This window comes from Pavona decussata, unplaced genomic scaffold, assembly GCF_977016875.1.
Source record: "Pavona decussata unplaced genomic scaffold, jaPavDecu1.1 SCAFFOLD_329, whole genome shotgun sequence".
Lineage (NCBI taxonomy): Eukaryota > Metazoa > Cnidaria > Anthozoa > Scleractinia > Agariciidae > Pavona > Pavona decussata.
Window position 1 is genome coordinate 1,550,936 of NW_028145717.1, and position 25,928 is coordinate 1,576,863.

A 25,928-nucleotide genomic window follows, 5' to 3' on the forward strand; every position below is an offset into this window, starting at 1 on the left:
GGAGGCCCACTGATTGGCCGGGGCCTAAGTTAGACTGGTTAAATAACCATAACTGATAACTGGCCCACAATGTCTCTATGTGCGCGCGCTGTATTAGAGCACCACATCAGTGTTCGTTTAAAAGATCAAATTTTGAAACTCCAGGTTTAACCTTTAACCGGAACATAACAAAACGAGATCAGACTCAGTTGATCTCACTTCTACTTCACAAGGTTAATTACGGCTTTCCACTTCAAACAAATCTTGTTCATCACCGTCAATGTCATCTCCAGTCTCAAGGTGAAACTCCACATCTTCAAGGGTTTGATCACCAGACGGCATCTTGATGAAGGTCTTAGGTTCGACTCCTGGTAGGAGCACTCGGATTTCCTTTTTCTGATTATGCCTTTGTCACTCAATGAATAATACATTACTCAGTGTCAGATCAGTTGCTCGTCTAGTCTAAACGACTGTTACCATAGTCAGTCATTGTAAAATGTACACGGCAGACTATATTTCAGCTGAGCTGGGGACAAGAGGCGTTTGCCATTCAGTATTAGAATCAACAGGGTACAATGGTCCGGTTGCCAAACCAAACACACCACTTAAAAAGACGGCTTTTCTGTCAAGTCCTTTGAATTACTTTGATCACGCAAATCGTTGAAGGATTCTATGCAAAATTATCGCGGGTGACTTATTTTGCGTTCAAATCGAAATTGCACCAAAAACTGATAAGTGCCATTTCTGCACAGAGATTGGTTACTTTAGATACGTAATTTTGTATTACGTTTTTGAGGAAAGGAAGTTTAAGGTGGCTTGCACTGGTTTCCATCACTTTGGAACAATTCTACTTTGACAGATTAATGGAACCATTTTCAGTTGATACAACAACTTGCCTGGCCATTGGTGAACAAGTTATGGTAATTTTCTTGACATAATATGTTACCATAGCGAAAGTGTAACCTGTTAAAAACACCGTTCATTTTACCTTGGTAAGTGGTTATTCTGAAAAGCGAGCACGGTGATCACGATTTTTTTATTATGGGGCTGTAATCAGCAGCATTTAGTTACATTTTTTTTGTATCCGAGAGGTTAAGGGCCAATTTCAATTTTCGAAAATTGAGGTGTAACATTAGGGATGTTTTAACAGCTCATATTGTTCCTATGGTAACCCATTATGTCCCGAAAACGGCTATACGTGTCATTTCACTGATCAGTTAATATAACACATTTTTTTGGTGTCATTATTGATGTATCATTGAGGAGTGGTAGATAGAAGCGGCTTAGGCAAAAAGGAACCGTCACTTTCAAAATTGGGTTTGATCAAAAGTTAGTCAGCGTCAAAGGAGGACAAATGTCTCTTGTTATCAGCAGCCTCTAGTCCGCAAAATCATGAAGATTTTAAATATCAGCAATGCTGTTTTTGTGATTGACTGGTATCTTCTCCTTTGGTCCCCTAATTTACCCGAACCGGCGTCAGTGTTTTGTGACACTCCTTTTTTTTTTTACTGCCCGACCTCTCCACTCTGATCAATTGTTTTTCGTTTGAAATCTACCAAAACGATTGAAAACGGTGTCGGCGTTCTTGTTTGAAAAAGCATACATATCGAAAATGCATACCGTCATTCGAAAACGAAACCATAGCGAGCGCTTCTAGTTTGATGCGTTTTCCTGTAATGCGAAAGCCTCGTTCCAGCCCTAATCACCCTTATCGAGAGAGTCTGACGTCACCTTCGACCGCTGTGGTCGAGGCTGGGGGTGTGCAAGTGGCGTTAGAACGCATGCTTTAGGACGCACCCTTTCTTGTTCAGCTAAAACGATAAAAAACGCTTTATGTAAAACCGTCGGTATCATTGCAGCCAGAGGAAAATGTAGCCTTTTGAACAGAACGCATCCTTATTGTTAAAACACAACGCGGAGTAGCGCTGGCGCTGTAATTTTTCAGCCGTGAAAACGCTTTTTGAACGCAACTGCGACCAGATTAAGATTAGAATAGATTAGTATCACAGGCAACCCAGGTTCACAACACGGTTTGCAAAGGGACAATATACGAATTTTATCGTGAGTTTTTTTTAAATCGTAAACAGGTACAGAAAATAAACAGACATTAAAGTCTACATAAGTTATGAAATGATCTCTCTGCGTTGTTTTCTGATTGTTTCTCCCGAGGGGAGATAAACCACGCACTAAAACTTGTTAAAATGCCGATTACAGGACATGATACAGTCAGAAAACATCACAAAGACATCATTTCATAAGGAATGTAAACTTTCAGTAATGCCTGCTTTTATACATGGTTTATACGATTTCATCGAACACTCGGGATTTCACATACAAACTCCTTACATGTCCTTACATATTGCGTTCAGGAACTGCGCTCCATACGGCCCGGATTAGCTTGGATTATCATACATTGGTGAATGAACTGTCTGATTAAAACGCATTTCAAACATGCGTTACAGGAAACCAACGTTTCTGAGTTAAAATCGCCTGTACAGCTTTTACCTTTGATAGTTGCTTTCCTGAACTCGAATTCTGTTTAACGTCGCCATGTAATTCGCTGCGCACATTTTTAGTAACTAAAGTCACACAATTTACGGTGTTATGCTTAGTGCATTATTGATTTACTCGCAAAACAGTTCACACTTTAGTATGACGTGTAGCTTCGAAAGAATGTTTTGTTTGTCTATTTTTCTTCAAAAGAAGATGTCATTCACATCCCTGTCCTAAAATACCAGTTGTTTACTTGATCCCCGATTACTCTTGCCTCCACTGTTAGCTGTATGCGCTAATTGGTTCAACCTATTAATTAACAACAATAGCTTTTGTCTCTTTCGTCTAACTTGAAGTGTCTTGACAACCAAAGGCCGCCAACATTACAGTAATATTCACGACAAATTTAGCGCTTGCTATTGGCGATCTGCGGCCACTTTGCTAACCGCTTTATGTTATCTGAAGGATCTTCGTACCAAATTCCTACCTTGAAGCGAAGATGCCGGAACCAGTCCGTACCAGGTAAGAAAATTCCTTCGCTGTGCTTGTCTCGCGCGCCTCGTGTTATAATACCTTATTTAGTTTCATTGTCATATCTGCTTTCGTCTACAAGATTACTTTAAAGCTCGAATACGAGGACAAACGTTTGTGTCTTCGCAATAACAGAATCCAATTTATTTCCCACTATGAAGAGAATTTGTAGTGCAATTCAAAGTAGAATGACTTTGAGATGTTCAATACAATGGTTATTTATTACTTTGAGAGAACGTCAAACAGAACAAAAACAGTAACCAATTCAGCAATTACAGACATTGGAATCCTTGAATTTCTTCTGACTAGCAATTATGCCCATTTTCACTCGTAAACGTCGTTATGTACTTATGAACCAACGTTCGTGGTCTTATATTTTATATTTCAAAAGGCAATGCGCTGTGTTTGATTGCCTTGGCGAAGGAAAAATTCATCAATTTCGAGACAGTATGTATTTAATATTCCGCTCTTTGTTTACAAAGAGATTATGGATAGACTTCCTTTGCAAATTACATTGAAAATTGTGCTTTTATGCAGTTAAATTTCACTCTATTAATTCTTACGCGCTCGCAAATGTCTTAAACAAATGGTTTCCTTGTTCGCGTGTTTTTAATACATGCAAGCGTAAAGATACTGCTTCGATCGTTTCCGGTGACACGTATTAAAACTGTTGGATAAAAACCCACATTCCTTTTCATAAAACGAAGCTGGTTTCTATTTGTGAACACTTGCTTGTGTTTTTAGAGCCAAGATAGCCAGTAAACAAGAATAAAGCCTCAAAATACTTCAAGTAAAAGAGAAACGATTGCTTGTTGTGACTTCGTTTGTTACGCAATACGAATGCGAGTTGCGTGACATGGATGTCACACTGAACGAACGTAAGTGACTCAGACCTCCAAGATCCAATTTGTCCTCCATCACACTCCCTAAGTGTTCCAGTTATTTTTGTCAGAATAACATTAATTGTACTTGCTAGAAACAGGCAAGAGAGGTCATAGAATAACCTAAGCTAGAACGTCTAAAAGCTACACCTGTATAACTCTACAAAATTAATTATACTCATTTTGTCAACTTGAATTCAGAGTGAAACAAGACAGGCTGCGAAGAGAGATGCATGAGAGGTATGAACGGTCCTTATTTACACCAGCGGGATTGAAGACATTCAGGCTGCAACCATCAATTGACAACACTTCAATTCTGAAGGTATTTCACTTCATAAGTGAGCCTGTGACTGCATTCTGGTTTTTAGTTCTTGTTGAAGTGAGTTGAAACAAGCCAACTGGAAGAGATCATAGGCTAAACTACAGTTCATTAATATTTTACTTTATGTTAATAATGTTATTATTTTATTTCATGCTGATCAGCATTCTCATGATCTTACAATCAGTGCTAATATTTTTAGGCCTATATTTTTGCAATATATTTAAAGTGTTCGGGAGATGTTTGAGTGGGAACTTATTGAAAAATAACTGGATCCCAGCCTTGTCCCCATGTTATCATTGGTGTGCAGTCCAATGCGATATCACTAATTGAGCTGATTGGGATGATTGCTAAGGTTCCCTTGGCTGCAAGCCCCCATTGAGAAGCTTGGTTACTTGGATAAGCACCTGGAGGACTGCGAATAGGGCTGGCTGTACCCCGATTTCATTCTCAAGAGGGTTCCTAGGATAAAAGGATCCTCACATTTTTTGAGTTGATGGGAACAATATGGTGATGATGATGACGTTGATAATGATGATGACTTTTCATTGCAAAAACACAAAAGTAGAAGTAGCTGCCAATTAAGGGGAACAGGAAGAGAGATATTTAGATGCTCTTTGCCTCTCCCCTACCCTGGGTGCCAGAGACTTTTCCTGCGCAATTTCTGGTTTCTGTCAAGTCCTTGTTCAGCCTTTGACCAAAAACGTGATCTCCCTGTGCTACCCAGGGTACCCATCCCCCTCAGTCTTCCCAGCCCATTGTGACCCATTGTGATACAGGGATCTACAATCCTGGCCAAAATGTTGGGATGTGACAAAGACCTCTGTTGAGCCAGTCTAGTCATCATTCCATTCACCCCCCTCCTCCCTCCCCCTCCAATGTTGAAAAAGATGAATTTATGCGTGTGATAATTAAAACCTGCCAACTCTCATGCCTGCGTGTTGGCCACTTTACAACGCTATCACTCGCGTATTAGACTATTTCGTTTATCATTGATAATAATAATAATAATAATAATAATAATAATAATAATAACAATCTTTATACAGGGAGCCCACATCACGAAAGTAATATTCAGTGGGGCCCTGTAGATTGAGAGGGAAAAATACGTAATGTTTTAAAAACTTTCAAATGATTTAAAAATTACAAATATTTTAAAAATAGAAAATACAAAGACAGCAATAAGAAATAAAAATTAGAAATAAGAAATAAAACTAGCTAAAACACGCTCATCGGTATAGCGAGATTCTCTCGAACTCTTTATTGTAACTGCTGTGAAACCAGCTTTGAAAACTGTGAAAATAATCACTGTGTATACATTAACGTCTTCGTTCAATTTTATATGAAAACGAAGAGTTGAACACAAACAACAAAAAAAAAAAAAAATAAATAAAAATAAAAAACCACACAAAAACAACGATGCAAGAACGTTTTTCGTCCACTCGTGAGAGATTGAAAGTGATCAAAAACACTAGGTTCAAGGCGGCGAGGTAAATATCTACCATTATTGACCGACATTCAGGTAAATAATTGTTTTAGTATATACCAAACCAGTGGAGTGAGTGTCGTTATTTCACATGTGCACAAATTGGCCAAAGAATTGCACACCAGTCGAGATACCGGGGGCAATGCCGGGAGGTGGGGTCGCAAATAGTATCCGGGGTTTAATCGTTTGAGTAGCCAATCAGAGCGAGCGAAAAACACTCTCCATAGCTTACCTCAGGGGCTCACCCGGCCCCTACAGAAAATAATCACAAAAGCAAACGTTTATGGTATTTTCTTACATCCTATTAAACGGCACTGATAACTGTGAAATTACAGCCGAATTGAGCCGAGTTTAGAAAAAAATTAGCCTGAGGTATTTTTGCGTAAACTCGAGGTTTTAAAATCCGACCACGCTTGCATAATAATTTGCGTGATCGGTCCCCACACGAACTTTTGTAGAGACCAAAAATTGGGAAGAAGTTTCACTCTTGGACATAAATAACAGCCTAGATACACAAGCAAAATTCTTCACTTTTGAACCACAAAGCAAGGAATCAATTCGTGAGCGGTTTTATAAATATGGGAAATTCGCGCTGCTGAAAGGATTAATCAAAATGCTTCGTTGAATAGAGATTTAGACATGCACTTGCAACATTACAATCTAGCCCTGCGTAAATGATGGTGACCGATGTGTTGACTATAAAACCAGCTGTTTACAAAATTAACACTTAGCGGTAAAAAAGATAAGTGGTGTAAGTTGTGAAATTATTGGTTTAAGAGAAACAAACCGAAAAGCCTTTTCTTGCCTGATGACAACAAATTGTGTCTAAGCAACTGGACTTTAATTCCACTTTAGGTTTTGTAATGGAAATTGTCGCTCCTTTTGCAATCACTTTGTAGAAGATAAACGTGTTTTGTTCATAGCTACCGAACCATGCCGTGTGGATGTAAAGTATTCGCTTTTTAAGAAGCAAACTCCTGGGATTCGATGCAGAGAAAGAAATTTTTAAAAATGCAAATTTGCTGCTTGCGTTCTGGTCTTGGATACCGGCACAAGGCGCTCCCACACTGCTAAAAGGAGCGCTTTTTCAGCTAGAAAAATGCGCGACAATCTGGCTCAAGTAAAATCCATCGTTCAGGAGAAAAACGCGAATTTAGATGTGGAAATTATACGGCGGGATCGAGCCATTTTGTACCGTATTCAGCCGAGGAAAGTTTTGACGGTGCGCAATGAAGCTTTAAAATGGAAGCGCTCTGCACCAGCGGATGTTGAGGAATTGATTAACACTGCCTTGGAGCGAAATGGCCCGCAACCATCCACAAAGGTTTTTGCTTAACATTTTAGTTTCGTTAATTTGTTGTGTTGGTGTAAAAAGGCTTAACGTGGAGCGAATGAACACTCGGTGAAATAGGTCGTGTGTACTTCACATTTTTCAGTCAAGTGCATTTTTAATTTTGCCAATTTTTTTTTACTTCACTTAAAACAACTGAAATACAAAGTAGAAGAAATTATGGAATAAGTGGCAAAGTGCCAGTCTAACAGAGACACCGTAAGCTTTATTATGCCAGGCTTCCTTGTTAGAATTTCATTGTACTAAAGAGAACGTAAATTTCATCCCTGCGTAGAATTAGCTCGCTACTGGAATTTAAAAGACATCGCTTGGTACGTACACCGCTAAACTTTGAATTTATTTTGCACGATTACCGTACAGGTATAAATGGATTACTTTATAAGCCTGCTTCGAACTCCTCATAGCTAAATTGTTAGATAGATCGTTAAATAAGTCACTGGCTATTCTTTTTTTCTTTTGCAATTCAATGCAGTCACTAATTGCGGTCGATATTCACAATAATACACTACAGACTGAAAATCTTTGATTTTTATACCTGGGGTTTATGCAAAGCAAAAAAGGAAGCTTTTTGCATTTACAAGCCTTACAGTGTTCTCAGAATGTTTGTTTTGCTGGCTTGCAGGTGTAAATTACAAAAGAGAAGTTTTGCGATAGCTGTAATTAAGTTGTTTTCGCTCCAATTGTCACCTAAACTTAACATCATAGTTGGAGTGATGAAGCGTGAATAGCTCGTGCGTCATCACATCTCATTGTGTTAAAAGGAAAAAGCTTTAGTCCACTTTGGTTTGTGCGTGCTAGATTATGACTCAACTTGACTGAGAAAGCAAACTGCAATAATTCCCGTTTACAAACGTCAATTCTTTTAACACGTTGTGTTTGTACAGAAAGCTTTCTTGTCAATGTTGATTGCGTACAGTCAGATATGAGAGCTTGTAAGAGATGTAAGCTTATTCTTTGTTAAAAATGACAGGTCGAGTTTCTGTTCCATTTTTCGTTTAACGTTATGAGTAAATTACGGAAATCACATTTCTTTGGTTTAATTTAATTTGTTACTTCTTTTGGCCCATATTATATTTCCTATTTGGTCTTGGGGCAAGGAATTACTTCGCCCAAAACACCGATTTTAGCACTAAGCTAGAGATGCTATAAACGACGCCGGAGTTGACCACAAAGGTTATGGTTCGCTCTGACGAAGGGCTAACGCTCGAAACCCAAGCACTCGTATCTCTTTATGATGGTCAAATTACCTTTTGTAGAGACCAAAAATTGGGAAGAAGTTTCACTCTTGGACATAAATTACAGCCCAGATACACGAGCAAAATTCTTCACTTTTGAATCACAAAGCAAGGAATCAATTCGTGAGCGGTTCTATAAATGTGGGAAATTCGCGCCGCTGAAAGGATTAATCAAAATGCTTTGTTCAATAGACATTTAGACATGCACTTGCAACATTACAATCTAGCCCTGCGTGAATGATGGTGACCGATGTGTTGACTATAAAACCAGCTGTTTACAAAATTAAGATAAGATAAGAAGATAAGTGGTTTATGTTCCGAAATTATTGATTAAGAGGAACAAACCGAAAAGCCTTTTCTTGCCTGATGACAACAAATTGTTTCTCTTTATGATGGCCAACTCATTTGGTAAATTTGCAAAAATTTCATTTTATACTGGCTTGAATTCTGACAGTGGCAGTAAACTTGGATTTGATTCAGCCTCGTCCGCTATTTCTAACCATTTTTTAATGTGTGAGCTATTGTTTAATTCTGCATCCGGTTGCGCGTGAGCACAAGGCTTAGGGGGCGGGGGGGGGGGGTTTCGATTATTCGATGGAAAGTGGTCGGTAAATCAATATGGGGGGGAGAGGCAGGGGGGGCTTAATTGAGGAATTAAGGTCATTAAGTTCCTCAAGATGACTCAATCATTAACGTACTTATATTCTCTTTCTGTTGATTGTAGTACCAGTCCAGACCATCTAGTACCGCTTCTTCATCTAGCCAGTCACCAAGGCACACATCTACACCCCGCGCTCCTGCACCTCCCTCTCAGAGGTCCAATAGCGCTGGGAGGACCAACAGAACAGGGACCCAAGCGAGCAGGTCCATTGGGACTCAGACCAGGTATATATGCATCTTCGTTGTTCCCCTATTGTGTCGTTTTACTACATAAGGACAGGGTAATATACTATCGTATATTATCGTATATACGTATCATTCTGAAGCTCGTCCCAGCACAGTGTAGTCTTCAGACTTGGCTTTCAAGGCTGACTCGTCCCCAGTCATTTGAGAGGATAAGCTCGAAGTGATGCGCGCGGGGGGAGATGGGAAGGAGGAAGAAGGGGAGATTCTACTTTCTCTCTTGCTCCTTCCCGTCGTCCCCTTCGTTGCGTTGCCGTCCCAGTCTCCTCTCGACCGTGCGAGATCATAAGAGACGACTGGGAACGAATCAGCTTTGAGGTGCTTTTCGCTCAGACGCTCGAAACGTCAGCACTCGAATCTCGTTACGGTGGCCAATTTTCCTTTAGTTATCAACTCTGTTGATAAACCAGACATATACACAGTCTCTGATTATGTAAAAATATCTGCAAAGGCTTTCCAGAAAGCAGTTGAATCGCATCGTTCCCGGTTTTACGTTTCACCTGACAACTTTTTTTAATTAGCGTATTCAACGCTTTTTCACGGTTGTTTGTGTAAACAGTCGGTGCAAAATTGTGAGTGACAGATTTGTCTATATAATATATGAAAAGGAAGTTACACGGTGGCTTGAAGATATGAATTTTATTTCCTCGCGTTATAATATTTTACTCACCCTCTGCACTCGTTCGTAAAATATTGTTTTTACCACTCGAAAATAAAATTCATATCTTGGCGCCGCCGTATAATATCGTCTATGTATTGTTTGTGTATTCAGAAACAAAGCAATAAGACGAACAACTCGCACTCTTGATTGAATTACTTTTTGTCTCCAATCATCTTTTGCAGCCTTGAGAGAGCGGCCAGCGCAGGCGCAGTAAGAGAAAAACCGCCAGCTCCAGCTCACAGGCCAGGTCAGTTGATGTAGAACGGCGATTAGTTTTACAGGGACTTTGTCAGCTGAGACACATGCGCAATAGAGTCCGTTTGAGACTAATTTGCATGCAACTAGTCGCGGGATTTTTTCCTTTCCGCCATTGCAAAAGGTTTCAAAAATATCGCAACAAACAGCTGTTGTAATTAATAAAGAATGTTTCTTTGATTTAATGATTTAAAATTGCCAGGAGTTAGGCGAGGAGTCTATAAGCGGAACCTCGGCTGTAAGTTAAGAAGCTATTGAAGAATCCGAAAGCGGGCACTGCCAGGAAATGCGATATTGCTATTGACAAGCTAAGAGTTTAGTTTTCAGTGTTGTTGTCTTAGCTGAAGAAAAATTTCCTTTTTATTTTTTGCTGTCCTCATTTACAGGATCGTCTCTTAGCAACCACAGTGTAACATACACGTCACGAAGCGCATCATGTCAGCCCACTCGGATGTTTCAAAAAGAAGACCTCCGAACTGCGGCGAAGTTGAACCGACCTCCGAGCAAGGTCTACCTCTGCCAGGAAGAACGCGATCGGGCGCGCTCGGCGGGGAGGCCAAAGTCACCATCGAGGTTCGATGGAAGTCCGGTGAAGTTACCTGGGTTTATGAAAACAAACTACTTTCTTCATCACGAGGATTTGGACATGGGGCAGAAGCAGTACATCTGGGGAGTTGCGCGGATTTACTCGGTGAGTCAACTCATGAGCTTGAAACAAAAGCAGTACCAGAACCTGTTGGATTACGAGTTCAGCCGAAGGATTCAAAACAAGGAGTTGAAGGAGCACGAGCGGGTGAAAGAATGGAAAGATTATCAACGATATTGCAAGTTTATCAAGAATTATGATCAGGTAACGAAAAGAAGGGGTGGAGGTTAAGGATCATTGGATAACAATTCCAGAATTTTGATTGGCTTAGCGGCCATGAGCTATCAGCAATTGTTAAAAAACTGGATCATTGTATAATGCAGTTCCAGGGATTTGATTAGCCTAGCGGCCATGGTATATGAGCCATTATACCATGCCCAAGAAATAGCGACCATTAAATTGTGTTCTGGTTGTTCTTCCAAAGCGAAATCAGAAAGATCTAGCAATATTTCTTGATTGTTATAATAAAAAAATTATTCCACTCACGCTTGTTGGATATGAGATGACTATAGCCAAACTCGGCTATCTCAGGATCATTATCCAACACACGCTCGCGGAATAATTAACAATTAGACGGCGAGCTCGAGGTTTCTGTCGGCTGATAGTTGGCGAGGGGCGAAGCCCCGAGCCAACTATCAAAAAGGCGATAGAAACCAAGAGCGAGCCGTCTAATTGTTTTAGCATACCTCAGTGATCGATCTATGAAGCAAAAAACCTTTCTATTTCATAAATTTTGATATATTTGTGCAATGATGCATGCTAAATCGCGCGCGCTCTGACAAACTGCTGTCTATCGATCGATAGACGGCACCTGTGTAGCCAATCAGATTGCGCGTTACGCGATAGTCGGTCACTGAGGTATGCTAATTGTTAATTAAACCATGCCCGAGAAATAATTGTCTTCTGGTTAGTTTTGCAAAATGAAATCAGTGAGATCAAGCGATATTTCTTCGTTGTTTTAGAAAAGAAGTTAAGAGGTTTGCTGCATGAATGTGTTAGTCGCTTTTTGAGACAAAAACTCAAAAAACGCTCCAATTTTGCCCGGTTTTAGCATGGTCTGTGGATTTTTTTACTTAAAACCTGATTGTAGACGGATTTTATCACATCGATCTGCCATTACGTTAAAGCAGAGGCAATACTCCTAGCAAATTAACCTTGGTTACCAAAAAACTAAAGCTTTCTAGGTTTTAGGACAACATCAGTGCAGACTAGATAAAACTGGGTATAAGTTGCGTTTCTCTGACTTTTTGGCCAAAATAGAAACTTACGCCCCTCTCGCAGCAAAACCTCTAATTATTCCACTCTCGTACTTGTTGGATATGAGATGATTATAGCCAACTGCAGTCTCGTTCCCGGCACCAAGGCGTTAATCGAAATAACCGAGCTTGTCTGTGGGGGCTTGGGGCGTACCTTCCGGACTTCCCGATAAGCTCAACGGGTGACGTTACATTTGACCGCGCGCCAAATGATGACTGGGAACGAAGCTGAGTTAACTCTGCGCTGCACTGCGTTCATTGCACGGCGCTCATTGCGTTCGACGTAGAAAGAACGCACTCCTAATACAGATTGGAAACGAGATTACATGGGACAGCGTTGATTGAATGAATGGATCTTGGGACGCGCGTTTGGCATCCCCGCAGATTTTGCAGGGGCGGATGACGTCGTCACCAACTTGGCAAAGGAAGGAGAGCCTGGGATCAAACGCACTCCCTAATCTTTCATTACTGATAGGAGAATAATCATCACGCGGTCTTCATTATTAAACATGGCGTGGTGTCAAAAATGTCTTTCAGAGGCAGCTATTAGAGTGTGCATGGAGTGTCCTCATCATTCTCCTCTGAAATCTTTACGTGTATAGTGTAATGAACATAAATGGTACCAAACTACAAATTTTAATGTGCTAGGACTGAAATGTTTATTTTCTTGTTTTTCATAGAGAATTCCTCGAAACAAGTCAAAGCCTGTATCCTCGCCTTGTGAAGAGGCGTCCCATGTTCACAAACACATGATAAAAGGCTGGACCACGGATCCTAACGCAAACGAAGCTTACAGGCCGTCCAGCAGAACCGCAAGCTATGACAACAGACAACGCCAAACATCCCCCGAGGACCACCCCGAAGGTGGACAGGACACAAGCGAACCGGAATCCGCTGACAGTGAAACGGAAGAGTACAGGCTCAGGTTGATTGTTTTACCAGGCGACGGAGGGAAGAGTGGTACTGAAAGCGTGACAGGTAGGATTGGACCTCAAGATTATAGCGAAGTACTTAGAAGAGATATATCCTAGGAATCTTCATTTTAATCCTTGTGAGCGACGAACTTGACGAAGTTGTTTTGAGTGTGATGATAGGGGTGATAGCATTTTGGTACGAGTCAACTACGAATACGAAATTTGACTTTAAATTTTTAGAAGGGTGGGTTGGTCAGTTCATATTTCTAGATGAGACTGGTACGTATGCACTGTGTTTTTCGCAAGCCCTGACTGGCTACTCAAACTCCGAATAGCATTTGTTTTTCGGCTCATTGTTATTTCGGAAAAAGGAAGGAAAATGGCACCGATAGATTGAGGTTAGTCAATGAAGGAGACCTACAATCCTCGCCAGTTTCTGTTGTGAAGGTTAGAAAACAAGCCCGGTATAGCCTTTTTCATTACTTACGTTTGTTTAAGCCTTTGTTTGTCATCCCCCCCCAATCCCCCGCCACGGTCAATGTTGAATTATCCACGATGAATAATGCATAAAGATTCACAGTTAAAACTTGACACTGATACAGGGGGAGGGGAGGAAAGTAAAAGCAAGGCAAAACTTAGCAATCTTCCCAAGAGTTTTGAATTGGCGATGATTGTCAGCATGGGGGCTGTCCTCTCAGAGGGAAAAGGGGCTTTCTTTGTTTCGCTACCCAACCCAACCGGGAGTTCTAGATCCTCCCTGAACGATTGATCAAATACTCTTACTTGTTGAATAACGCGTATTTTGTATTTCTGTAGAATCGGAGGAGAAAGAACAGAACACTTCAGCAGCTGACGAGGAGAAATCAATCCAAGAAGATATTAACAACAATCACACACAAGAAGAGAATGACGATACAACAGAACCTGATGCTGAAACAGGTAGATAAACTTCGAAGTTGCTTCAAGGTTACCAGGGAGTGCTGTAATCGCTTCAAACATACATGAAAAATCTGGGGTTCGTTCAGTGGAATATGACCTCGATTTTTCGTGACATAAAAAAATTGAAGGCTTTGTTTTTGGAGGGGTAAGACGTGGGCCTGAAGCAAAGAAGTCGTCTACGAAAATATAATAGAGTGAAGATGAAAATGACTTAGTCGATGAGTTGAATTCTTAGAGGCCGTAAAGAGGAAGAAAAACTCGTTACCGTGTCCTCCATAAAACCGACGTTCCTTTGGGAAATTTCACGTCCTAGTCGTGCAGTGACGGTGAAGAAATGTACCAAAAAGTGTAATGCATGTGTAGAGTTGTTGATTTGGTTATTAAACCTAGCCTATTGCTTTTCTGATGTTCTCGTTGCCGTTGCCGTCGTCGTTGCTAAGGCTTTCTGACAGTTTTGATGACGCACTCGCGCGGCGCGCGGGTCCATATTGTTTTTAGCTTTCCATATTTTTTGCGTCTTTGTTTGAAAACGCATCCTTTTCGATGTTTTTTTTTTATGGCCTCTCGTTCATAGTAAAATTATTAACTGCCGCTCAGGGTTATCAAAAGCCTCACCCATTCCGGCAAACTAAAACAAAAGTCTCATGACTTTTGTAAGCAGTTTCTTAGGTCTCCATTTTTATCAGTGTTTTTGAACTTTTTGTTAGTGGTGAAAGGGAAAAACGGATGAAATAGAGGCTGTTGGTTTTACACATACATCGCAATTGCAAGCATTAACATTCGTGCGAGGATTAGCACGTAGACAAATTATGCGTACATCTGCGCATTAGTGCAAGAACAATGTGACATGCACACAGGCGCTTACAACTGCATGATGGGAGTCTAATATGGCGAACGCTATAAATCTTATTCGAAAATGGCTTCCATTTTATATTCTTTTATTTGTATTCAAGTGAGCCATTCTTTCCTCTCTCAAGGTAAAATATTGTTTTAATTTTTGAGTCTAAGAACGAGGTAAGAAGGGCTAATTTGAGTACCAAAAGAAGAGTATTAAAATGGTTTGGTTTGATCAAAATGGTTCAGGTTTGCTTTTCACTTATTCCTTCTTCTTAATTTCGTTTCAGAGGCCAAGGTCTAGAAGGAGCATGCGCAAAAGCCCATGAATGAGGAAGGGAATTAATAGTATATTGAGGAAATTCTCATGTAGTGCGTACGTGTGTGGACGAGTATTCGTTCGAGCTTATTCGCATCTGATACTCCTGGATTTCTGAGATCAAACGTTTCGGTTGTCGGTCTAGATTAGGTTAAAGCTGCGTTCCCACCAAAAACATCTGAACCGGTTTGAAACCCGTTTAGTTAAATATAGTTTGAAATCGTTTTCTACATAGAAGCTGCTTATTAATGCTTTAATGCTTCAAACTTATCATAACGAAGGCTTACTTGAACCCTGGTGGTGTGATGTAACGATGTTTTCGGCGTCCCTGTCGTTGTTGCTAGACCGGAAAGGGAGAGTGACAGTGCATGTACACGAAAACTCGACCAAGAATTTTTAGTAAGAATTTGAGGAACTTTCACTATGATACGTTTAATCATAGTTAGTAGAGGAGACTGGTTATGAAAGTCGGCAAAAATCAAGAGCAAAAACAACGGTGCTGCAATTTAGGTTGAAAGCTCCCTGACAGTGCACAACCTTTTGTTCTTTGGTCGCACATTCAGACTGAATAAATTAATGATACTTTTCTATTGGTCAGTTTTTTCAACTTAATTGGAGTGCTATTGAGCGTTGTCACCTTTGTGCACCTTCAAGGGCAAAAAAGGCCAACAAAAACCTTAAACAAAGGAAGAATGTGGGGCTTCATAACCATTGCCCTTTATTAACTATGGTTTAATGTTGATTTTTTTAAACTTTACATTGTGTTTTACCTGAGTGATCCATTTGTGTAACTTTTCAAGATAATTTTATTACTTAATTAATTCTATAGATTTGTTTATGACGTAATAATAGGTGGCTTATTTTTAAGGGGTCTGGTACTCTGTTTTAAGCCTACCTCAGATTGATTTGATTTGATTGTAATCTGAAACTAAATAAATAAAGGAAGTTTTATGGTCAATTATCCATAGATTTTCTATCTTCCGGGAAGCTTTTTTCTTCATAGTAAGAGAGATTTAAAATATTTATGTAAGTTGATATTTAACAATTATTCACCAAGTTGAGGTGGATAGCAAATGTTATCAGGAGTTTGAGTAGCCAATCAGAGTGCACAAAAAACAAAATCCATTGGTTTGATACTAAAATAATCAATTTCCGAGTTGCCTTGAACCTCATCACGAAAGCGAGGCTAGACAGGCTAAATGCCAAGCTTTTCATGTGAAAACTAGTTTTGTTTGCATATGAATGTAAACTAATTTTATAATAAAAATTCATAAGTACGTAATTATGGTCATCCGGGTGAGTGTAGTCCTAAGAAGGACTGTTTCAGGCTAAATTCTGAAGACATGACTCCTGGGTTCAAACAATTTACAATTTTAGAAACTATGCACGAAGCCTCGCTTTCATAATGAGGTTCAAATCAGAGTGTAGAGTGTAATATATGATATGATGCCTTAATCTCGTCTTCTTTCGGACTTAAGTGAGTGAGAAAAGATTTTATTTTTAACGAGTACCGTATTGTGACAAAGTAAGTCTAGAGTGTTTTTGTAATACCTATGGAAGTGGACTGAATAAGAAATAAAACTTATTTTCCCTGTGCTGTCATTTTTTTGTGTTCATTTTCAGGTGTTCTCCTTAATAACTAAACAAACAAAAAAATCAATTCACCTTAGAAAAAATCTTTCCGTCCAGCTCTTGCTCCCGAATCTGGTGATTCTGAAGTTGAGGCGAGAATCTCGGACAAAAAGACTTGGCCGGTGTTCCTGCGAAAACGCTTCGAGTTGTCAGAGCTTATTCCGTTTTCTCACCTCTGAACCTTCTTTAGAATAATTAAGGCTTTGTCCACTCAACCAACCCCCCCCCCTCCCTCCCCCGCACAAGAATGTTCACTTGATCGCAGGTAAGGCTCGCAAGCGCCTGATATTTCAAACATTGTAAAGGTCCAGGAAATTCGTTCCTAGGCTAAAACAAAATACGCGTGGCGAGGTTTCAACAAATAAACTTTTGCTCGATCACAAAACAACAACAAAAGCTAGCGAAACAGAACATCACAAGATGTGAATGCGAATTTGCCTCAATATATATTTGCTATTGCTGTGCGTGAAATCGACGCCTAACGAAGAATTTTTTTTATTAGGCCGCAGCGATTTTTAAACCGATCTTTTGCTCTAGTGACGAAAATAAATAATCATGCAAATGCGTAAGCTAATTCAAATACGATAATCATTCGAGTGCAAATGAAACTTAGGGTGCTAATGTTCCCTCTAAAACAGTAATTAGATTGGATTCGCTTCAAAATATTTTTGACGCTGTTGCCCTCCTATCTCTGTTGAGGGGGAAGGGGCGGTTCCGCCTCCCCCCCCCCGCCCCACTCCTCAGTAACTTCTGAACTGTAGAAGCTATGATAATGAAACTTGGAGGATAGATAGTACGTCCAAAAATGTTTCGTTTGAGGTCCATCGCGAGAAGTGATGACATTATATGACGTGGAAATTACGTCATGATTGCAAAATGGCGGCCATCTTGGATGTCAGGATTCCCCAAAACTTCTGGAAAGCGCCGAAATTAATCGAAAAGTAATCAAAACCAATAACGAAACACTAATATGAACCAAAAACATAACGGTTACAACAATAAAAATTTTTGCTTCATTTTAAAAAGGAATTTTCCATTTTCTGCAAAACTGCCTATCAAAAATTGGTTGCCATGGTAACATCAAAGTCAATGGACATAACTGACCATATCAAATATTTTTACACATGAATTTCCGCGAACGTCCTGAAGTTTCGTGGCGTTTGCAGGAATATATTTTAAAAAAGTTATTCTGGTTCAAAGTCGCCGTCGCCGCGGGCAAAATCCGCCCTCCACGGTCCAGATAGGGTTAAATCCTCTATCAAAGAACAAATTAATGGGCCTAAAGACAGAGAGAGAGACAAGAGGCTGTGCTCGCAAGGTGGCTTAGCCTATGAGCGCTGACTTCGCTCTGTTTACTATCTCCAAGAACAACAACCACTCGAGCGCGCTCGAAACTTGCTTCCCGCGCGGAAACACGACGCGCTGAGGGAAATCCCGACCCGCCTCTCCTCGCAGTTTCCTTTCGTAGTTCACTCGCTTATCAATCCCTAAGAAAAATAAGGGACGCTCGTAGCCAAAGGGCGCCTTGACTGACTCGAGTGCATGTGGTTTCTTGTTTATGAACCCCGCACGAATTTTGCGTTGATCAAACCATGCAGTGAACACCATTGTTTACTAATGGTAACATTTAGTTTCAGGAACGCATTACCCATACAAACAGAATGCAACATTCTATTTCTCCTTAATTTTGCTTCAAAACAGTAAACAATGGATTGGGCCCTAATTTATACATTGTTCAAATTGCGTCGTATGAAGAAATGAACCCCATCGCCAGAACGACCTCTTAAAAAAATTAATTGTATTGGATAATATTCAGACTTCTGTAAATGTAAATGTAAATATCTGTTACACTTTACTGCTACCGTTTGCTTTTGTGCTTATTAAATTTTGCCGAAGTATTTTCTGCGCGAGACTTCTGTTTTCCCTAGTAAATAAACATTTTTTCTGGCACTGACATTAATGAGACTCTTTATGGGGTTCCTAAGTCGTGTTCCATTGGTCGGCGGTATAGCTATGTTTACAACTGCTTTAACCCTATGGTCTAGACTGGGTGTGGGGCCAGGGTGGAGATGTGGGGGAGGGGGGGGGGGATCCACCCCAATCCGCCTTCTCGTCTCCATAACTTGGAGGATAGATAATACGTCCCATGATGTTTGCTTTGAGGTCCGCAAGGGGAGGTGGTGAGTACATGAAGTGGTCATTACGTCATGACTGCCAAATAGCGGCCATCTTGGATCTGCCATCTTGGATTTCTGGATTTCCCCAAAACTTCAGGAAAGCATCGAAATTGAACAAGAAGTAGTCAAAGCCAATACAGGAACACTCGTATCAGCCAAAAACAAAAAAAATTACGGCAAGAGAAGCATTTTTTCTTCATTTTAAAATGGGATTTTCTATCTTCTGAAAAGACTGCCTGTTAAAATTTGGTTGCCGTGATAACCATCGAAGTCAATGAATAACCGACCACATCAAATTCTTCCCAGATAAATTTCTGAAAAAGGTCCTGAAGTTTCAGAACATTTGCTCAGATATTAAAAAAAGAAAATGTTTTTCAGTTTGAAATTCGTTGCGGTTCCTCCCGGTCTACGTAAGGTTAATGAGTTGTTGCAAAAACTGTAGAAACGAATTGAAATCGAGATTTATTGGATTGGAACGAAAGCCTTACGGTGATATATAGTTTTCCAATATTTATTTTAAAACAGCGCACGTAGAAAAGATTTCCCGTAGTACACGACGAATGTATTCAGTAACCTTTGGTGATGATGCAAGCAAAGAAATATGCGGAGAGTTGGGGATGAGACAGTACAATCCACTTAATAGTGCGACATACATGACGTATACTGCACCCCAGACATTGAGAGTCATGATGATGCGATGTAATTGGTTTTTATCACTTTTACTTTAAACGTAAGACCATTTTCCGTCTTCAAGTTGGCCACAATCCTACATATTTGGAGATAAACAGTTTTTGGCCTTAATAGCCAGGAAAATCGATTATTTTTTACGCTTGCTAAGCCCTCGGGTGGTGTTTGCTGTGTCATATATATTTTCGGTTGTTGAAAAACATATGCATGGCGTCGTACTTTGACGAGCACGAACTCACGGATCGAACAAGCAATCCAGATTTCTTTCTAGAGCTTGCAAGGTAGGGAAAATGTGCTGTTTATTTCTTCAGGAGTTGTTGATTCAGGAAGAAATTGTTGCACCAATATAAATTAAACTTACTCTGAGTCTATCTGAGAAAGTAACAAGTTTTACATTCTTAATTTTAAAAGCTTTATTAAAGCTTAAGCTTGAGTTTGTATGGGCTTTAAATTATTTGTAGAACAACCAGTCTTTTCTGTTGGGTTTAGTACAGGTACGATCCGTGATCCTTTATTTCCTCAAAACGGAGTAAGACGGAGGTATTTTGTCTGGCATAACATTACCGTAGCTCATAGGCATTGGCATGAAGAAAATTTACCTTGGCTTTTGAAAACTTCTGCTGTTCAAATGATCAATTGAACTGTTGTTATCCCAAAAATATCCATGATTTCTCTCCTGGTCTAGAATTTAGAGTCTTGTCAGCCTGACGAAACTACTCGAACTGTTAGGTAATCGAACTCAATCAAACCTAATCCAACGATTGGGTTCCATTGAGTTTGGTAATTGAACACAATCAAACCAAAATAATGGTTTGAAAGTTTGATTGTGTTCGATTTCCGAGCCCAATCAAAGTTCAATTGGGTTCGATTGTGCCAATTTTTTTGTGAGAGTTCGATTGTTGAACTCAATCAAACCCAATTGTTTGATTAAGTTCGATAAATGAAACGTTCAATTTGGTTCGAGTAGTTTCATCAGGTGTCAGCTAGGGGAGTGGGGGAGTCTGGGGAGTGAGGTTGGCATGGAAGTTGGCATAACATTTTCCTGGTGGAGGCACTTCGGCAGTTGCTTGGCACGGGACTTCAAAACTCTAAAGGGCGATTTACACGGTACAACTTTGTCACACACGACAGGCTTATGACAGGCTCACAACACTTTTCGTGTAAATCAAACCTACAACTTTCTTAGGACTGTTCTGTATGTCACAAAAACTGTCATAGGATTTTAAAACATGTTTTAAAATCCTACGACAATCACAAGTATAGACAATATTGAATACAAGAGTTGTGTGCGATTTTTTGCATGACATCAGGAGCACGTGCTCTAGAAATCGCATGCGACAGTTGTAAGCAAAAGTTGTACCGTCTAAATCAGCCTTTAATATAGTTTTCTTTGGAGTGGTACGTGTGCACAAATAGCAAGAGTGTGTGCATAATTAACACATGGGCTTTGTGGAAATCTTGGCCAAGAACTAAGAACAAAAGGTTCTAACTGTCATTTAAACTTTGATGAAGATTTTCATTTACTGATAATTCTGTTCTATGCTGCAGATTGCTTTTGTCTCCTAGTGATATGCTGGAAATCACAAGGTATGTCATTATTCGACCTTGCATGTCCTGTACATTAACACCTTTCCCATTTGAAGGGGTGCCTGGAAAAAAGCCTTAAGTGTCTTCTGATAAGATTCTCCTTCCAAATTTCCTTGGATTCGCTTGTGAAACAAAAGGGAGAATTTGACCTTACATCAAAAATCACTTAGTGCCTTATTCCACACACCCCTTCATTTGGTCCTCCTTCATTTATAATTTTGTATTTAATTGCCTTTGTGTCCAATAAAGTTGTTAAAAATATTTCTTCAAAAACTCATTAATAATTCATAAGCCCATTGACCTATCAAATGGTCAATAAAACATCATGTTCAGTGGTTTTATGTTCCATAAAACCTCCTTCTTATTAGTATGTGGTGTTTAATGTTTTTCTCATATGCTTATGTCTAACGTTCACAAAAGCATCATTGTTACGAACTCTCTTGACACACGCTTTTCCAGGAATGTTTTTGAAGCTGTTTAAAAAACTCACAGCACATGTTTTTTCGGGTCTTAAACCACTCGGCTTCACCTTGTGGTTTTAAATCCTGATAGAATACTGCTGGTGGTGTTTTAAACATAACCTGGACCTGGACCTGGATATATAATATACCGGTATTCTCTGTTGGGAGTTGGTGACCACTTATTAAAGAAATAAAAAACGCGCCAAGTGCATTGTTGAGTTATATAAGCACGCGGAGTGCAGAGAGGCACGAGCCACTTCTCGAGTGATCTTAAAAATTCCCAAGTGCTTATATAACTCAACAATGCACGAGGAACAAGTTTTTATTTCTTTTATAAAATATAAACAATCGCAACTCCTCAGACAAGTGCGAATTCAATAGCGCGCGCTCTTGCCGATCACGACACGATCACGACAGGGCACGCGATAGCGCAATCAAGTAAAAAGTCAAACTGTTTTAGTTTTTCGTCACATCGTGAGCAAGTTCAAGAAGTTAACTCCAAGTCAAGTTTAAGTTTTAAGGTGTTGAGACACAAGTTGAAGTTGATTAAAAGTCTGGAAACATCAGTAGTACAAGAGACTGTTCTTTGCGAATTGCTGGAGTGACAGCGCATTCTGTCTCTGAATTTCTCAGATTTTTCACAGACAAAAACTCTGACGTGTGCTCCGTGCATATGTACAATTATAATGTATGCACCATACGTATGCTTCGTGCATTGTGGAGTTATACAGAACTCAGTTTGACCAATCACAGTGCTTGCTTGACCCTGGCTATTTTATAATTATAAATAAAATGTTTTTTTTTATTCTGAATATCATTCAGGGCTGCATTTGATATAATTCAAGCACCACCAGCTTCTAAGGATGTTGTTGAAGCGTTGCCAAATGTGACCATAACTGCAGAGCATATTGGTTAGTTAATTATTATTGAATAATAATAAGCCATGATACAATATAGAAAATCCCTGTATATCACTGTTTATAACCATCACTTTCCATATTTTACCTTTAACATCATCATCGCCATCATCATCATCATCGTCATCATCATCATCATCATCATCACTGCCATCGTCATCATCATCATCATTATCAAAACAGGTTAAAAAACTTTGTAAAGTTTTAACAGCACAACAGAGAGTGCACTTTTAACAAACTAAGTTTTGGGTTTGTAATTAATTAAATGAATAGTTTTTATTACTTTCAGCTCAAGGTTGTACGTGTCCAATTTGTCAAGTGGAATTTAAAGTAAGTGGCTTTAAATTATCATCTATTTCATAGCGTTAATAATTCTTGGAGAAAAGAGAAAAAATAAGAGAATTTTGTTGTTTTGAATTGACAAGTCATCTGAACTCTGCTGTTAAGGAAACTATGCACAGTCTGGCGATATTAATTTTTTTAGAGACCTAACTATGTTGATTATTACTGTTTATTAGATTGGCGAGGAAGTCAAGCAGCTGCCTTGTGATCATATGTTCCATCAGAACTGTATTCTTCCGTGGTTATCAAAGGTAGTTACATATATTTAGCAACCATTCATGGGTGGGTGGGAGGTTAGCACACTTGGATAGGATATGACCTTTTATTGATTCAGAAAGAAAACAAAAACAAAAAACAAATTGGCTGAGAAGTTAAATGCAAGGGGTGAATTTACATTCATAGAAAGCCCATTTGCCTTCTGCCCAAACCTTTAGTTAATGATACCTCTGTTTTCATCCTTGCCTCTTGTCTAGTCATTTTTAAGTGCTGTTGTGCAAGTGAAATATTATAATTTTATGTTTTACCTTTACATAAACTTTTCATTCAGGGATGGTTTAGCAAGAAACTGCAAACGTACATGAAAATTGTTTGCCATGTGGTAAAGTGACACCAACATTTTCTTGTTGTACCACTATCCTTGAGTAGTATTAAAAAGATGGGTGCCATGTGATCTACTTGTCCTTGAATATTTATCTTGCTTGCCCTGTGCTGTGTGTTATTCCAAAACAAAATTTTGTTGCCATGGGAATTCTGCTGTTGCTACAGTTGGCCATTAAAGATACTCTAGTTAGTTCCATAAGAGGTATAAGGAGAATGATGACATCTGGGAATATGCATTTTGATTTGGGGTTTGAAAGATTAAGCTGAGCAATGCTGTCCTTCCCACTGGGTTGAGGAGAGGTCCATCCATAACCAGCTCTGCCAAATGTTATTATTTTTTTTATTTGTATGGGCTATTTATTGGGTCACTCAATAAAATAACCAAGCCTAATTTTCACTTCACATTTCCTGTGAGAATGGTTTACACTGCAAACGAGAAGATAACACCATCATCTTAAGTTTAAGTGATTTTTGTGTATAAATTTCTTCCCAGACCAACACTTGTCCATTATGCAGACATGAGCTGCCGACAGATGATCCTGATTATGAAGAAATGAAAGTTTTGAAGGTAGGAGAGAATAAATGAAAAATGTAAAAATTGTTCTTTCTTCAAATTATAATTAATGTTAAGAAAACTGACTCAACCGAAAGGTTTAAACCTTTACCCTTTTATGTATCATTTTTTGATAGCAGAGGTGAGCCTTACATATAACTTTTATAGAAAATGGTTGCCATTTCACATGTACCTGCAGTGGAAAAACTGTGACAGTCTCTTTTTGGTGGTCCATCTATTTGAGATATTTTAGAAAAACCTAAATGATAGCTTTTTCTACCCTTTACCTAATAAATCTATACTTCAGCTTGTAAAATCCCTACCCTTTTCTTAATCTTCAGCCTGAAAAAGGTAACATTTTTGGGTGGAGCCTCTCATGGTCCATTATAGGGAATACACCCCTCCTCTTCCAGCCTGAAAAAGGTTTCCCCTTTTTGACGGAGCCTCCCCTTGTCCATTTTAGGGAGTACCCCCCCCCCCACCCACAATAATGATTATTATTACTTTGTTGTCTTAACCAGTATTCCACTTGTTATAAAGTAATTTTTCTTCTTCCTCTCCTCCATTGGCAGAGGAGGCTTTAGTCAAGGAATAAGTCAGATCTTTTATTGGAGGTTAACTAATATTCTGTTTGGTTTTATGAAGGGTGATATATTTTTGTTAACAGGTGAAAGAACAAGACCAGATGTTCCGAATGGAAACACTTCACGACTCGATGTTCTCCTGACAAAGAAGCTTGATGATAGCTAATACCATTTGATGCAATTCTAGCTCTTGGAGCATTTTTTATGCATCGAAATAATCAAAATAATGGAATTTTTTTCAGTTAAACTGTGTGAACTCATAAACACATATACATGTGTGTTTAGATATTTTATAAGGCTTAAATTTTTGTCTAGTCAGATATTAGAGTTTTGTTACATGCTAAAAATAGACTAATTTCATATTAGCTAATCTTATTGTTAAAAATCCCATCATAATTACAAAATGTATATAAAATAGTCATTTCCATACCATGGAGACTGAGCTGATATGCAAGACCTTGTTCTAGAAAATAGTCTTAAAAGGTGGTTTGCTACTGTCAGTTTTTTTGGGTTGAAGAAAGATCTTGTATCAAACGCAAGTAAAACAACATCAGAACTTTTTTTTGGATTTTTTTTATTACTATATTGCAGTAGAGATAATATGAAGTCAGAAATTGAAAAATTGAAAATTCTAAAAATGAAAGTATGAGCTAGTCTTTGGCAGGGGAATGGAAAGTACACATTTTAGGGTTGTTTGCCTGTAAATCTCACTGTATAACCCTTCCTCTCAATTTCAGGATTCTGAGAATGGAGAAAATTTAAAAAAGTATTTATAGACCAGATGAAAATTTTGGCAAAAGACGAAAATGGGGAATTTGCCTAATTTGAAAATACTAGAAAATTTGTCGGATATATTTCTTTGTAGCTCTTTTGACTAGATCTGGAGAGTAAGAAAGTAGTTATTGCCAATACAATCAAGGGAAAGACTGTGCATGCATGTTTCAGGGGAAATCCTGTTGGTGTCACCTGCTACATAATTTAAGTCAGAATTATTGGCAGGTATTATTTTTATTGGCGGCCTTTGTATAGGAAGAAGGCAGTTGTATGTTCTGTGAGAAAACTGAGGTTCATTTTCCCCAATATTAGTAAAAAAAAAGTTGTAACTTATTGTATAAAAATATTCATATTAAAAATAGAGTGGTTTAAAGTTGCTTGCCAAGGTGGTCTGTTTGCTAAATTGTAAATGCAGTACAAAGCAATACCTTGTTAGATAGTTGTGTGGGTGAGTTGAAGGCAGGGTGTATGGAAAAAAAGCCCTAAGTGACACCTGATAGACTGCTAGATTCTCCTAACAAATTTCCTTGTTCTACCTTCTATGAACAAAGGAGAATTTAACATGAGAATCACATGTAACCAAGAATCACTAAGGGATTTATTCCACGCACC

The 25,928-nt window shown here is 39.1% G+C and overlaps 2 protein-coding genes across 3 annotated transcripts; both read left to right on the forward strand.

Annotated features, from left to right (window-relative positions):
• Nucleotides 1-2,815: 2,815 nt before the first annotated feature.
• On the forward strand, nucleotides 2,816-15,401 carry LOC146453623 (uncharacterized). Of its 2 annotated transcripts, XM_085096473.1 has the most exons (8): nucleotides 2,816-2,994; nucleotides 4,086-4,206; nucleotides 9,000-9,160; nucleotides 10,022-10,086; nucleotides 10,481-10,944; nucleotides 12,677-12,974; nucleotides 13,727-13,849; nucleotides 14,974-15,401. In XM_085096473.1, the coding sequence occupies exons 1-8, from the start codon at nucleotides 2,972-2,974 to the stop codon at nucleotides 14,985-14,987; spliced, it is 1,269 nt and encodes a 422-aa protein (XP_084952599.1). In that variant the 5' UTR covers nucleotides 2,816-2,971; the 3' UTR covers nucleotides 14,988-15,401. The 2 variants fall into 2 exon arrangements, with proteins under 2 accessions (XP_084952599.1, XP_084952598.1); XM_085096472.1 differs by lacking the exons at nucleotides 2,816-2,994; nucleotides 4,086-4,206 and adding an exon at nucleotides 6,736-7,013 and having other exon boundaries at nucleotides 14,974-15,126.
• A 4,110-nt stretch (nucleotides 15,402-19,511) lies between these two features.
• Nucleotides 19,512-25,687, forward strand: LOC146453624 (E3 ubiquitin-protein ligase RNF181-like). Its single transcript, XM_085096444.1, has 7 exons — nucleotides 19,512-19,779; nucleotides 21,047-21,085; nucleotides 22,369-22,457; nucleotides 22,753-22,793; nucleotides 22,982-23,056; nucleotides 23,899-23,973; nucleotides 24,626-25,687. The coding sequence occupies exons 1-7, from the start codon at nucleotides 19,706-19,708 to the stop codon at nucleotides 24,683-24,685; spliced, it is 453 nt and encodes a 150-aa protein (XP_084952570.1). The 5' UTR covers nucleotides 19,512-19,705; the 3' UTR covers nucleotides 24,686-25,687.
• Nucleotides 25,688-25,928: the final 241 nt, after the last annotated feature.

Excerpts from the sequence above, each read along its gene's own strand:
- LOC146453623 (XM_085096472.1), top strand. The coding sequence starts at position 6,789 with ATGCGCGACAATCTGGCTCAAGTAAAATCCATCGTTCAGGAGAAAAAC. Across the intron at positions 7,014-8,999 it reads GCCCGCAACCATCCACAAAG|TACCAGTCCAGACCATCTAG; the intron begins GTTTTTGCTTAA and ends TGTTGATTGTAG. Across the intron at positions 12,975-13,726 it reads TGGTACTGAAAGCGTGACAG|AATCGGAGGAGAAAGAACAG; the intron begins GTAGGATTGGAC and ends GTATTTCTGTAG.
- LOC146453624 (XM_085096444.1), top strand. The coding sequence starts at position 19,706 with ATGGCGTCGTACTTTGACGAGCACGAACTCACGGATCGAACAAGCAAT. Across the intron at positions 19,780-21,046 it reads TTCTTTCTAGAGCTTGCAAG|ATTGCTTTTGTCTCCTAGTG; the intron begins GTAGGGAAAATG and ends TCTATGCTGCAG. Across the intron at positions 23,057-23,898 it reads TTCTTCCGTGGTTATCAAAG|ACCAACACTTGTCCATTATG; the intron begins GTAGTTACATAT and ends ATTTCTTCCCAG.